We start from the raw sequence: 14,010 nt of genomic DNA, 5'->3' as shown, positions 1-14,010 counted from the left end.
GGAGATGATAGGCCTGAGCTCTGCAGCGCTCTGAGCTTTCTCACAGTCTCCTGCTATTAGATGTCACTCGGACCTGTCCGCCTGCCTGTGCTCCTCCACCATGGAGGCTGTAGCAGCTCAGGTCCTCTAGTGAGGGATGGTTTCATGTTTGGAATATCGCTGGTCGAAGGGTGAAGACTCATCTCAGAGTTTGAAATCCTCCTGGTTATAAATAAAGTTCTGTTCACAGCACCCACAGACTCCACGATAAGCCCTGTAAGCCGATAGCACAGAGGTTAGACACTGATGTCCTTCACAGAACAATTCCAAGCGCCCCGCAACTGAAGGGGCCAACTGCAGACCATTAGCATCTGAAAGCAGCGGCGGGGGAATTATAAGGGGCCAACCGAGGGAGATAGCCATCTGAGAGCGGGTCGAGGGACAGCTAGCGTTACAGCATCTGTGATGCTAACAATCAAGAGATTCCTCTGTGTTATGTAACCCGGGCCAGCCCGGCCTGAGACCCAGGAAACGTGCTCAGAGGGGGGGACTGAGTTCACATGTCTGCCTGGACTCAGACAGGCAGCTTTTTATGTGTGCTGGTAGCGTGTGAGTGATCTGAAAGAAGGAGTCCTTGCTTCAGGTAAACACTTTTATTCATGCATCTGAATACAAACAGGAGTGCTTCTGTCAAACTTTACACTGAAAACATAAAACAACTGTACACTTCTCTGTATTTACAAGACATTCACATAATAAATAGCTTTATTTGGTTGGGGCCGTGTCAGTGTGTGGGCACCTGGCATGTCCAGCTTCTTTCTGGCTGGTAGATGAAATCCCTCCTGAAACACAGACAGACCGGGGTCAGCTCTCAGAGCTACACGAAGCAACAAGCAGAGGTTCTGGACAAAAACTAGTCAAGGTTCCACTGCAGTGTGTGAGCAGGATCACTGAAGTCCTGGACAGGAGTCCACACCGAGGGGGTCTGCACATGAACCCGTCACAGAAGACACTTCTGGGGCTGCTTTGTGTACTCACTCTCTGCGGTGTGGCCCGCTGTCCTCCCGACACAGTAAACCCTCATCACACGGACAGATCTGGTTGATGCTGAACGCCAGGCCGCCGTCAGGTACGTAGCAGCTCTCGCCGTGAATCAGCCGCCTCTTACACACCTGCTCGCCGTGATGGCGGGCACAACACATGGACGAGCCACAGTCTCTGTCCACTTTACACCTGGCACCTGCAGGAAGGACTGGAGTTACTTCAGGCCATCTTCTGACTCACGCACACAGACTGCAGGCTTCTCTTACCCTCCTGCCCGGTGGGGATGCAGCGGTGGCACTTCCCAAACATGCAGCTGAGTCCACGGACGCACTGCGCATCCCTGCGACAGTAGTGACCCTCCCCACGCAGAGGCACGCACAGACCAAAGTGTCGATCGCAGGAGAACCCCCGACCACAAGCCCTGTCGTGGTCGCACACAGCCTGGAGACAGGGGGGGTTAAAGATTCCTTCCTGAAGATGAAGGTGTGTAAAACACAGCTGGTGTCAGCTGATGGTCTTACCGTGAGGGCTTTGGCAGCAGGAGCGCTCTCTCTGAGCCCCTTTGCTCCCTCTTTGGGGGGGCTGTGAGGCATGTTGAGCATCCAGGCCCAAATATGAGCTTCAGTCCAGGAGAAGCACAGACACGAGCAGACCAGCCACAGATTGACCAACATCTCCAACATGCAGAGAGAACGATCCTCCAGAAGCAAAGCAGACCTCCAGGACCGTCCCAGGACAAGTGAGGGGGCACCCAGGGCGTGCTGCAGCGAGAGTGCCTGGCTCCTCTTCCAGCATCACTTTTATAGGTCAGCACAGCTTAACTTCCCCCCACCAGGCTGTTTGTCCAAGCACCACGGTGGGAGGAGACAATTAGTTGTTAATGGATTAACTAAATTGGCGGGGTCACCCCCTGCAGGCAGCAAACAGTGGCAAAGTGACCATTCATGGAGCAGGCAGAGCGGGGACGACGGACACGCAGCGGCGTCACACAATGGAGCCGAGCACCACCTCCACGTGGTTATCTCTGCCAGACACACAACAGCAGACGAACGCTCGACATGATTCGCTGCTCGCTGAGTGACAGGTAAAGCTGCCCCCCCACCCTATCCTCCTCCTGACCCCACGCTGTGACCAATTTGCTGAAGTGCACCCTGCAGACGACCCCATGATCTCATTAAATGTAATTACCATCAGCCATTAGTGGGGGGGGGGGGGGGGGGGCTCTGGGAACTTTCTTTATTCTATTCTTGTTTTTTAGTTTTTTAGTTTTTAGTCTTCTATAGTGACACCTGCAGAGGTCACTGCACACGTTTGGCTGGCTGTGTGTGTGTGTTGTTGTGAAGGGGCAGATCAGCAGGGCGCTTTGTTGCCTCTGAGCCACATCAAGCGCTGGGAGAAAGGGTTAACATGGCAGAATACAGGAAACACACATCCTTTGAAAGCACGTGCAGAGAGGCGTCACTGCACATGCTCAGTGCAGGGAGAGGTCGTCCACACAGGCGTTAGGGACCGATGGGTATCGGGACATATGAGTCAGACTGATGCCTGATGATTGTCGGTCATTTACATGACTCTGAGTGGCAGACAGCTCAGATCGGACACACAGATACTGCAGAGCCTCTCTGTCCTTATCAAACCAGGCTAACACAGGCTAATGGCAGCCAGTTAGCAGACACAATAGCAGCAATTAGCCACATGTAAATAGGTGCTGTGCTGCTGCTGTGCAGCCATCTGCTCCATGTGTATTGAGCGTTCTGTGGTGACTGAAGGGTGGAGCTCCAGTGATGATGCCCTGTCACCACATTCAGCTTCTTCTTCAGGTATGCAGGTATTTTATCATGTGCTGGCATTTTCTGTCCTACATCAGCACTCACACCCCCCCCCCCCCCCACCCCCCACACCACCACCACCCCCCACCACCACCTTTATTTACCCAACAGCAGATAAGTGTCTCCACACAGAGCCCGACGTGTTCTCCCAGCAGTAATGACTCTGCTAATGACATCAGTAATGAATGAGCGAGCTGTCAGAATCAACATCACTGTGAGTCCTGCAATGCGGACTAACACAAACAATGGACAGGCTGATGTCTGTCCATTGTAATGGACCTTGACCCCCCGCGGGGAGCAGTGAATGGTGGAGGCCACGAGGAGTCAGTGGCTGAATGGATGGAGGGTTCCACACAGTGTGTATTCAGGCCACTGCAGGCTCAGGGCTGCTCTGTTAAAAACAGAGTCCACATGTCACAGGTTCACAGCAAATCAACCAACCGCTGGTCACTATAGCTGGTCCAGAACTGTCCGACCATCAGTGTCAGAACACATTGATGGATTAAACGATCACAAACACGGAGGAGCTGCCGCTAGCAGCAGCATGAGTTCCTGCCTCTGGCATCCACATGCTCCTCTGGGGTGGCACGCAGTACAGCGGCGGGCCTCAGATGACCCGAGCACAGAGCGTTCTGTTTACTGCTCCGCCTCAGATCTGAAAACACCTTGAAGGCACTCAGAGTTTTTGGGACGTCCCACAGAGGCTGGACACCGTCCTCACCGAGCGCTGCCAGCGGTGACTGTTAGCGACTCACATCTGTACAGAACTCAGGTAGCCTGTTAGCTTAGCATTGGTCTGCAGCATTTGTAAACCTCCGTCCTGCACAGGACTCAGCATGGATGAAACGGTGTGTGTCCAGCTCACATGTTCACTACAAACCCACTCAGAGCGCTGTGGGTATCTGCAGTTGTGTCCTCAGTGGATGATGCACCGTGATCCAAAATAAAGACAATGACCTCATCATTAAAAATAACCTCCAATAAAGCAAAGCTGTGTTTTATTTTGGTGTCAGATGTTTGAAATGTGTTTCTGGTGAGGTTGAAATAATGTTCTCTACAACCTGTTTCCAATTGGACCGAGACAGAAGACTGTGACTGCCTGTGTAATGAGGAACAGTGCTGCGCTGCTCGGTGCCAGCGTTATAAAGGAGGAGGATGTGGAGCAAAGGTCACTGCTGACAACAGCCCATCGTCATTATTATATTTACACCAATTATTACATCTGATCGTATCAGACAGGACCCGGGCCGGGGCTGAGGGGGGTTCTGGTTCTGGTGCCAGGACGGTCACTGACTTCATGCTTCTAGTCTGAGACAGCTGACACCCTGCTGGTGACACCTCCCTCAACAGGCTGAAGCATGAGTCCTGGTTCTGGACCAGATTCAAACTGGGTTTGGACCTGGTTCTGGACCGGTCTGGGTTTTAAAAACATGCTCATGCATATCTACTGACCCTGCCATGTTTCTTCAAATAAATGATGACATTTGTTTTGGTTCAGCGTGCGTCCACATGGGGGAGACATGCTCCTCCCAACACCAACACCTCCTTCTTCTTTCAAGAAAAAAAGTGTAGAGATACATAAATATTTCCTCTTCGGGAAGTCTCACAAAAATGCAGAGCTCTCTCTGAGAGACAAACAGGCTCAGGGAGGAGGAAGAGGAGGAAGAGGAGGCTTTTCAAAGAATGGAGTGAAGGCAGAGCAGAGAGAAAGCTGCTCACTTTGTCAACGCTTTCCCTGCCATGGATTTGTCGACCTGGAAATTACTCTGAGGGCCCAACAAGGACGTGAAGCAGAGAGCGGAGGAGGGAGAAACGCAGCAAAGCTTGGCTGGAGTGAAGAAAAAGCAGTGGTGTGGGAGAGCGAGGCGAAGAGGCAGAGACGAAAGGTGGAGGAGTGGAGGAGCCAGGCGCCCTGTTCTTTCCAGGCAGAGAGCAGGGAAACAGGGAAGAAAGAAGAAGAGGAGACAGAGCTGGGAAGGAGGGAGAAGAGTCAGCTGGACATGGGGCTTTGTGCGGTTCTCCTCATCTGTCTGTCCCAGGCTGAGCTGGGCAGAGTCTGGGCTCAGGAGCATGAAGGTAAGGACTCCTGACCACAACCACATTTTACAACAGCTCCTGTGCAGGTTAAACTGAGTCCTCAGCTCTGAGTCCTCAGCTCCGAGTCCTCAGCTCTGAGTGTCCTCAGCTCTGAGTGTCCTCAGCTCTGAGTCCTCAGCTCTGAGAGTCCTCAGCTCTGAGTGTCCTCAGCTCTGAGAGTCCTCAGCTCTGAGAGTCCTCAGCTCTGAGTGTCCTCAGCTCTGAGTGTCCTCAGCTCTGAGAGTCCTCAGCTCCGAGTCCTCAGCTCCGAGTCCTCAGCTCTGAGTCCTCAGCTCCGAGTCCTCAGCTCTGAGTGTCCTCAGCTCCGAGTCCTCAGCTCTGAGTGTCCTCAGCTCTGAGTGTCCTCAGCTCTGAGTCCTCAGCTCTGAGTGTCCTCAGCTCTGAGTGTCCTCAGCTCCGAGTCCTCAGCTCTGAGTGTCCTCAGCTCTGAGAGTCCTCAGCTCCGAGTCCTCAGCTCTGAGTCCTCAGCTCTGAGTCCTCAGCTCCGAGTCCTCAGCTCTGAGTCCTCAGCTCTGAGTGTCCTCAGCTCCGAGTCCTCAGCTCTGAGTGTCCTCAGCTCTGAGAGTCCTCAGCTCCGAGTCCTCAGCTCTGAGTCCTCAGCTCCGAGTCCTCAGCTCTGAGCGCTGGCAGGAGGCTCTTCGGATGTTTTTGCGTGCTTTCTGTGGAGCAGTGTGTGAAGCTAACAGGTCCCCTGACGTTTGTCTGTCAGACACAGGGAGCACATAAAAGACGGTGTGCAGGTCTGGACTGTTTCAGGATTCCCAGACCTCTGTGCTTCACGGTCTGGTGTCAGGTGCTCCTACCATGGATCATATGAGTGGAAATGCTGCGTTTTAGAAAACAAATGTTAAACAGTCGTTTAAATAAGAGCTGAACATCCCGGTTCAGCTCTTATCATCCTAAACTGTGTCTGATCACCTGCTCTGTGCATTTCTGTGTGTGTGTGTGTGTGTGTGTGTGTGTGTGTGTGTGTGTGTGTGTGTGTACACGCACGTATGTATTTCTGTTCTCCTTGGAGATACATTATTTTTAGCCAGCCCCCGTTCTTCCTCTGCCACTCCTCCTCCTCCTCCTCCGACAATCAGCGGTGCTCCACTTTCTCGGGCCTCTCCTGTGGTCCCAGTTCCTCTGAACAGGTCCTGAGCTCAGCAGAGGATGACCCAGCTCACTGAGACCACAGCCACATCCCACCAAACCTCCAAGTCCATCTTCACCACTAAATACCTGACTTCTGATTTGTGGAACACGTATTTCTGGAAGCTAACTGCTCACACTCTCTTAATCCCTTTGATTTAGGGAAACCTAGCCCTCACTCGAGCCAGACCTCTTTCACAGAGGAGTTCTACCCTCAACTGTGAAAACCGCCTGCACAAGTGTCAGCGTCAAGTTCAACAGAGGCAAACATTCTATCTAGTCTATAGAACAGGATGTTAGCATGCTAACAACTGGTACTCAGAACTAAAACAAGCTGAGGCTGGTGGGGGGAGGATCTCACTGGCCGAGCATGTCCTCACAAAAGACTAGCAGCTACACCAAAACGTCCTGCGATGATCAGCCGGTCAGTCAGCATGGAGTCATCTAGGGTTACCTCATGTTTGGGTCAGAACAGGTGCTTTGTCGCTGTGACCCCACGGTGAGGAGATACGACCAGAGGAGGGCACAGAACACAGACACAGGCCTGGAAACTGTGACTACTGTAAGTCCGACTGTAGAAACCATACATGGGACTGATGAAGGCCGTCTGCCACCGGGGGCCTGGAGTAAAATGGAAAGCCTGCTCCACACGTGAACACCTCCGTCTGTGGCAGGTCATCACAGCGGCCTCTGGACTGTCAGTCTCATGGACAGGTCTGTATGTCCCCTCCTGTCTTTAGGTCCTCATCGGTCCAGCTGCCAGTGTTTGTGATGGTGTGCTATGGTTACTGCTTCCTCCCACACCATCAGCTCCAGATGAGCCTTTTAAAGTCCAAACGTCTGCAGTGAACCAGCTCACTGACCTCTCCTGACTCCTTCCTCCAGATGATGGCGGGTCAGGACCTGAGAGTAACTGGGAGCTGCTGTGGTATCTTGAGATTGAATCATGTCTGTCCCTCTCTGCTGTGTTTGGACCGCACATAATGCTTCACTTTCTTCAGCATGTCCGTCTCTGGAGCAAAGATGTTGGCCTTTTGTTCAGTTCTGATGGGCCTGCAGATAATCCTCCGTTCCCCTTCACGGCTCAGTACAAGCCTCTGTGCCCTCCACTCCAAAGTGTTTCTGTGCATCAAAGGAGGAGATTGTTTTCAGAGGAAATGTGTTTTTCACCCATGGACCTGATCCATCTGAACAGACTGAAAGACCATTTAGCTTTTGTCTCAGCTGTGGAACGTGGCTCTGGTTTCTGTCTGGTCCCTCTTCAGCAGCTGCCTTCACAGGCTGCGTACTGTGTCACTGCAAACAGAGGAAGCGTCAATTCTGCTCCTTTCTGGAAAAAGGCACGTGGGACATAATCTGTACATCCATGGCGTGCTCTATATGGCTCACCACGCCGTGTCCTAGTTCGATGTGACACCCACTGGATCTGCAGCCTGGCTGCTGCAGTGCAGGGGAGGCAGAGAGAATGGACGGGCTGCCAGGCCGGTGGGAGAGTGGCTGCTCACTGCGACACGCGTGGGATTAAAGAGCAGCAGCCTGGCAGGGACATGAACACACAGACGGTTCCATATTTAGAGGACTCCTCTTCATGCACCTATAGCAGCAGCATTCTGTTCAGCTGTTGGAGGCTTTTGGCCCGGATGTTGTTTTCTGCACATTCTCCATGAGGGATCCACACGTGTGTGCCAGACCCGATGCTACTGAGCCGAACTAAAGTCCTCCTGCAAAGCCTGGCCCACTCCTGAACTCTTCTTAACTCTCTGCTTCATTCCGACCCACGTGCAGACAGTTAGACGAGGTAGGAGAGGAAGACACACCCCCTCAAAGAGACCAGCGCCCCCCAGCTGTTTGGTGCTGATGTATGTCAATCTGACCCAATTAGCAGCCTCTTGTTCTAAAGCTTAGAAATAGCTTCCACTGCAGCGTAATCAAACAGGACTCCTCATTAAAGCGATCTCCCTGGAGAGTGTGTGTCTGTGTGTGTGTGTGTGTGTGTGTCTGTGTGTGTGTGTGTGTCTGTGTGTGTGGGTTAACCTCCCTACGTTTGTCCTATTTCGTCTCATCGTCTTATTTTCATCGTCTTTGTCTTTTTATTTGTATGAATATCTGTTATACTATCGCCGGGTGGAACACGGTGTCCTGCTTGCTGCTCCTGTCTCTTGTGTGTAGTGAACAGCGGCTTCTTTCAGGAACATAAAGGTTCAGACCTCACCAGCTCTCTGCAGGCTGGACTGAACCCTTTGTTTTATCCGGGTCAGCCTTTGATGTCAGGTTAACAGGTCCAGTCGGCTTCTTCCAAAACAGGAAACAGTTTCATGACAGTGTCATGCTGAGACAAAGCTGGAAGTCTACATATCAGTGACGCTGCAGCGTTCAGATTCTAATTAGGACAAACGGACCGAGCCAAACCAATAAAACCAGCTCCAAACCAGAACAACAAAAAAGCATGATCCAGGAAGCTGGACCCAGGCTGGCTCCTCAGCATGTTCCTAACACGCTGTCACTGAACTAACAGACCAAAGGCCCGGACTCATGAGGAGGACCAGCACACAGACCTGCACCCGAGCTCTGCTGATCCTACGAGCTTCAGGAGAACGCTCAGAGTGAGAGCTCCAACCAGAACAAACATCTACGTTCAATCTGCTGAGCAGATGTCATGAAGAGGGGGGCAGCCGTCAGAGACCTGAACACACAACACGCATAACACAGTTCAACAGTGACAACACAGGAAGAGACACACACAGACACACACAGACACACACACATATACACACAGACACACACACAGACACACACACACACACACAGACACACAGACACACCATCAGTTTAAATGACATTAGACCCACAGCTCTGCTCTGTGTGACAGATGTGTGTATGTGTGTGTCTGTGTGTGTGTGTGTCTGTGTGTGTGGATCTCCTCATGAATCATGCTGAGTGTGTGCGTCTCTTTAATGTCGCTGTTAATGATCCAGATACGGACCAATAAAGAGCAGCTGTGACCACACGTATTAACAGGAAGACTGTTTAAAGAACTCCATTCATTATCTGGTAAAATGATCAGTAACAGGAAGCTCTCCACTCGTCTCCTCCTAGATGCTCACAGTGTGAGGACGGCTCTGCGGACAGATGGGGACCCTTCCAGCTTCCACTGGACCAGGAGAGACCTGCAGACCCTGGACAGAGACAGGGAGGCCCGCAGCACACAGGCTGGAGGAGGAGGAGTGGATGTCAGCCCCCTCCCGGACAACATGACCCGCATTGTGGTGAGATACAAACAAGTGACCGTTTCTCAGACACTGCATTATAGGAACACGACACCCCCTGCTGTAGGCCGCCCTAAAGACACACTACCCAGCATAAAGCACTCCTCAGAAGAATGAGGGGGTCTGCTAGCTCCAGCACTGAGCTCCGACCGTTAACATTTCCCTGCTGGTTATTTTGGGTAGAACAGAAGCTGCATCCGTCCCTGGTCAGGGAGCCGCCGTCCGTCCTCAGCTCAGAGCAGAGACGCTGTCCCGCTCCATTTTCCACTCGTCGCCTGTCACCTCGGTGTGTGAGCTTTGATTCCTGACCCGGACTCGTCTTTCACTTGAATCCGCCTCCGTAAAATTCAGCCCAAATAAACTGTGTTCCACCTTCTTTTTCCTCCCTTACAATTCAAATTGGAAACAGACGACGTCCTCATCCTGCCAACTTACAGTGTTTGTTTAAGCGTGCGTGCACGTGTGTGTGCACTGAGGAATGACTCACTTGGACAAGATCACAAGTAGCCCTGTTACTTTTTTGGGGGGAGGTCAGATCCCAGTTTCCAGGATCCTCCACTTCTCCTCCAATCAGAGCCCCTTCAGTAAATCAGTCAACTGTGAGAGAAGCATGTATGACTATTCTGCTCACCTAGAAACCACAGGCGGGCGTCAGGCAGCGGAGATGGGAGGAGAAAGTGGGTCAGTTTGTGTATGTGGAGCAGCCGGAGAGGTTCTGAGAGCGCTGCATTTAACTGCTCCACTTTCTGAGCTCACACTAAACCCCAGAACCATCGCTCTCCGTCACCTTCAGCTGTGCCATACATTAATAATGCCATCAACACGGCAGATGACTGGAGACACAAAGCCTCCTCTCTGACATATAAACAGCTCCCCCCAGTGGAGCTGCAGGAGCGGGAGCGAGGGGGACCGGTCCCAACACTTAGTCCTGATCCTGTGTATGGTTCGTTTCACTTCTCATAATAACTAGTGTGAACCATGACTGTTTGTGTCTGAGCCGCCAGCAGAGGCAGTAACAGGGCCAAACCTCCGCTGAGAAATCTGGAGAGGTGGAAGCTCCACAGGAAGCAGCTGACATGAGGCACAGCTCCGACTGCAGGACGCCAAGTCCTGGGAAAGCTCGCAGCTTTGAACAGTATGAAGTCCACGGAGGGCCCTCTGTGTGAAAGGTGCTAGAGACGAGCCCCGGCTGTGCTCTGGTCTACAGACCACTGAGGGACGGTCTCAGGGTCTGCGGACTGACATCATGCTTTCTGCTCACATTTCCACTGCTGAACTGAGCAGATGATGTTTTATTTGGAGCTGATACAAGACAATGAATCAACACGGTTATCTGCTGAGGACAGAGAAAACAAAGGAGCTCAGCCTCCATCTGTGTGTTCAGTGTTCCAACATGGCCGCTCAGTCTCATCCATTAAACAAGTTCTAAAGTTATCAGTCGCTCCTCGTCGGTCCCTGAGGGGCTTCCTCCAGATCAATGATGAACTTTTCTGATGAGTGTCCTCCTTCTCTCAGAAGGACTCCCAGAGGGAGTACTACAGATGGCAGAGCTTTGGTCCCACAGAGAGACAGACTGAGAACTTGTGGATAGATCTCGACAACCTGCACAAGAGCCAAGTCCGCATCCACGGCATCCTGTCCAACACGCACCGCCAGGCAGCGGTGAGACCAACACGCCGGCACCCATGTCCGATTTACACCCACACATGTCTGACCTTCCTTCTTCTTCACAGAGGGTGGCGCTGTCCTTTGGCTTCCCTTTTTACGGACACTACTTGAGACAAATTATTGTGGCGACTGGGGGTGAGTGTACATTCTTTGATATCAAGTGCTAATTACAATAATAATGATAACTTTCTTTAACTGCCTGTTTACGTCCTACATCCAAGTCTAATAAATAAATAAATAGTACAACTCTCTGCCCCCTCTTCAGGGTTCATCTTCATGGGAGACATAACTCACCGGATGCTGACTGCCACTCAGTACGTCGCCCCCCTCATGGCCAACTTTGACCCCAGCTTCTCTAAGAACTCCACAGTGAGGTTCTCGGACAATGGTGGGTAGCAGAGCTCCTCGGTGTCTGTCCACAGTGTCTGGGAGGTCCTGTCTCTGACTGTCCTCTTCATCCACAGGTAGTCTGTTCGTGGTGCAGTGGGACAAAGTGCGGCTAAAAGACCGAGAGGATGAAGGGCCTTTCACTTTCCAGGCCGCGCTCCACAAAAATGGAACTATCGTCTTCAACTACAGAGAGGTAAGGCAGCCAGGCGGCTCATCTTCCTGCTAAAGCAGCCAGTCCTCATCCTCTCTGTCTGCTGTTCCCTTTCAGATCCCTGTACCAGTGAAGAAAATTAATTCCACCGAGCATCCGGTCAAAGTGGGACTGTCCGATGCGTTCATGGCGTTCCTGCCTGCTTCGCAGCACTCAGGTCAGTTCCTCAGGACAGAGAGGCTCAGCAGTCTCTTTCTCAAAAGACTTCAAGCTGATCCAGTTCTGTTCCACAGGACTACAGCACAGATCAGAGTCGTGTGAATGTTACATTTAGAAAAGAGAAGAGCCACTGCAGAAACACAAACATATTTAAATCCTGGCAGAAACTCAGAGTTTACTAATGTGATCACCTTTGTGTTGAAGACGCAGCGCGACGTACGATCTATGAATACCACCGCGTCGAGATCGACACCACGAAGATCGTTAGCGGCTCTGCGTTCGAGTTCACGCCTCTGCCCAGTAAGTGCGTCAGAGCAGCAGCTTGTGTGCCGGCCTCGGTGTGTGCCTCTAACTGTGGAGCTCTGTGTCTGATCCCTGCAGCCTGTCTCCAGCACACCTCCTGCGACCTCTGCCTCACATCCAACCTGACAGCCGGCTGTGGCTGGTGCAACACTCTGCAGCGGTAAGCCCAGGCTCCATATGTATAATAAAACAAAGACACGCAGCATCCTCTCACCCTGTTCTCACTGGCTTCCAGATGTTCTGACGGCATAGACCGGCACAGACAGGAGTGGATGGATTACAACTGCCCTGAGGAGGTGAGCGCTCATGTCTGTGACAGAGACGTAAGACCGTGTGACTGTTTACTGAGTCCTTCTGTGGACATTCATTCAGGCTAAAGGCACATGTGAGGACTACACCCCAGTCCTACCTGAAGGATCCATGAGCTCCTTCAACCACTCATCCCCGGGTCCAACACCTTCCTCAGCAGTGCTCGAGGACCAGCCGGTCACGAGGGGTGAGTCTGCAGGAGGAGAACATGTGAGGTTTATTAGAAAAGGTGGAGAGAACACAAAACACATACAAAACATTCAGGCTGTAAAAAAACTGGGGCCGACCCATGATGTACACAGAGAAATGTGGAAACACGTCGAGGCAGAACTGCTGAAATCTGCTGGGCGTGTTGCCGTGGTGACTGAATGACTTCCTGTTTACAGATGGTGAAAAGTGCGACATGTAATCTGGTGAAACCACAGCGCTGCTGAGTCAGCTGCTGTCCGGCCTCACAGTAACTGACCCTGATTTGTTTCAGACCTACAGACCGGCCCTCCGAACCATAAGGGCATGTCAGAGAACACAGCCATCATAGCAGGCGTGGTGGCTGCACTGGTTCTGCTTGTAACCCTGACCTTACTGGCTGTCTACTACATCAACACACACCCCACAGTTGCTCCACCTTTCTACCTCATGCAGGTGAGGAACACACCAACCAACACATGTGCACCTCCAGCTCTGCCTGGTCTCAACATGCTTGTGCGTCTGTTGTTTGCAGCGACGCACCAATAACTACTGGCCCTCCATGAAGTTCCGCAACCAGGGCTGCCACTCCAGCTACGCGGAGGTGGAGCTCGGGGGTCATGAAAAGGAAGGTTTCATTGAAGCTGAGCAGTGCTGCTAAGGGTCATGGTCAGAAGAGCACAGTGCACCATCTTGAGGGTTGTAATGGTACTACAGGCGGGTAAAAGAGGACTTCCAGACAGACCGAGAGGCCCTAAACCTCCAGCCCCTGTGGCTGGGCAGGACTTTCACCGTAACCCCTGACAGCTTTCTTTGTGTCTCTCGCTGTTTTCCATCACACGGGGGAGGAGCCGTACGATCCGGGGGTTGGAGGGTCTGAGAGGATTGTTTAGAAACGTGTAACTGGCAAAGCCCACCGACGAGAGGGGATGTCAGGGAGTGACTCAAACTAGCCTTCATACTGCAAGCCCACGATGTACAGCCCCACTATGTGTTTCTGGTTTTAACCATTTCATGGAGTTTTGTTTGTTTCGCGTGTACACAAGCAGCGACTGGTTCTAAATGTTATACCTGTGTGAATGACTACGACAAATATTTAGCTTTGTAACTGTAGTGACTAAATTCTCTGGATAAAAACATCTTTTGGATGAAGTTTAGAGACATTACAAAAGTTTTCTTTAAATCTGTTGAAATGTCTTCTAATAAAAGCTGGATGGGAACGTTGGTGTTAAACTGAGAGTGGCCCAGCATGCACACACTGGTAACACATGAACCACGGCCAGGCCAGTGCCCTGCAGCAATCATTATTATTATTGATTTATATATTAACAAGCAACAACTGATCACATTCATGTCCTACTGCAGAGCTGAAGGAGGATCATGAAGTCATTGATCATTTAGAAAGTGTATTGACTGTATTGATTGATGAATGACA

At 51.7% G+C, this 14,010-nt stretch overlaps 2 protein-coding genes across 3 annotated transcripts; one reads left to right on the top strand and one right to left on the bottom strand.

Annotated features, from left to right (window-relative positions):
• Positions 1-1,013: 1,013 nt before the first annotated feature.
• On the bottom strand, positions 1,014-1,697 carry LOC114437791 (dickkopf-related protein 3-like). Its single transcript, XM_028408711.1, has 3 exons — positions 1,545-1,697; positions 1,290-1,464; positions 1,014-1,219 (listed from the first exon to the last, which is right to left on the bottom strand). Exons 1-3 carry the CDS (start codon positions 1,695-1,697, stop codon positions 1,014-1,016), a joined length of 534 nt encoding a protein of 177 aa, XP_028264512.1.
• A 2,732-nt stretch (positions 1,698-4,429) lies between these two features.
• Positions 4,430-13,695, top strand: LOC114437790 (plexin domain-containing protein 1-like). Of its 2 annotated transcripts, none has more exons than XM_028408710.1 (13): positions 4,430-4,928; positions 9,180-9,349; positions 10,868-11,011; positions 11,083-11,152; positions 11,283-11,405; positions 11,482-11,600; positions 11,676-11,775; positions 11,982-12,077; positions 12,159-12,240; positions 12,316-12,376; positions 12,453-12,576; positions 12,871-13,031; positions 13,111-13,695. In XM_028408710.1, exons 1-13 carry the CDS (start codon positions 4,853-4,855, stop codon positions 13,234-13,236), a joined length of 1,452 nt encoding a protein of 483 aa, XP_028264511.1. In that variant the 5' UTR covers positions 4,430-4,852; the 3' UTR covers positions 13,237-13,695. The 2 variants fall into 2 exon arrangements, with proteins under 2 accessions (XP_028264511.1, XP_028264510.1); XM_028408709.1 differs by having other exon boundaries at positions 10,865-11,011; positions 13,111-13,693.
• Positions 13,696-14,010: the final 315 nt, after the last annotated feature.

This window comes from Parambassis ranga, chromosome 6 (assembly GCF_900634625.1).
Source record: "Parambassis ranga chromosome 6, fParRan2.1, whole genome shotgun sequence".
Taxonomy (NCBI): Eukaryota; Metazoa; Chordata; class Actinopteri; family Ambassidae; genus Parambassis; species Parambassis ranga.
The sequence above is the reverse complement of the archived record's forward strand: the minus strand, read 5'-3'. Positions and strand labels throughout refer to the sequence as shown.

What these genes read in the sequence shown, in the direction of transcription:
- LOC114437791 (XM_028408711.1), bottom strand. Translation starts at nt 1,697, where the DNA reads ATGTTGGTCAATCTGTGGCTGGTCTGCTCGTGTCTGTGCTTCTCCTGG. An exon ending in CTGCTGCCAAAGCCCTCACG is followed by an intron (nt 1,465 to 1,544) that starts GTAAGACCATCA and finishes CCCTGTCTCCAG; the next exon opens with GCTGTGTGCGACCACGACAG. An exon ending in CATCCCCACCGGGCAGGAGG is followed by an intron (nt 1,220 to 1,289) that starts GTAAGAGAAGCC and finishes TCCTTCCTGCAG; the next exon opens with GTGCCAGGTGTAAAGTGGAC.
- LOC114437790 (XM_028408709.1), top strand. Translation starts at nt 4,853, where the DNA reads ATGGGGCTTTGTGCGGTTCTCCTCATCTGTCTGTCCCAGGCTGAGCTG. An exon ending in CGAGTTCACGCCTCTGCCCA is followed by an intron (nt 12,078 to 12,158) that starts GTAAGTGCGTCA and finishes TGATCCCTGCAG; the next exon opens with CCTGTCTCCAGCACACCTCC. An exon ending in ATTACAACTGCCCTGAGGAG is followed by an intron (nt 12,377 to 12,452) that starts GTGAGCGCTCAT and finishes ACATTCATTCAG; the next exon opens with GCTAAAGGCACATGTGAGGA.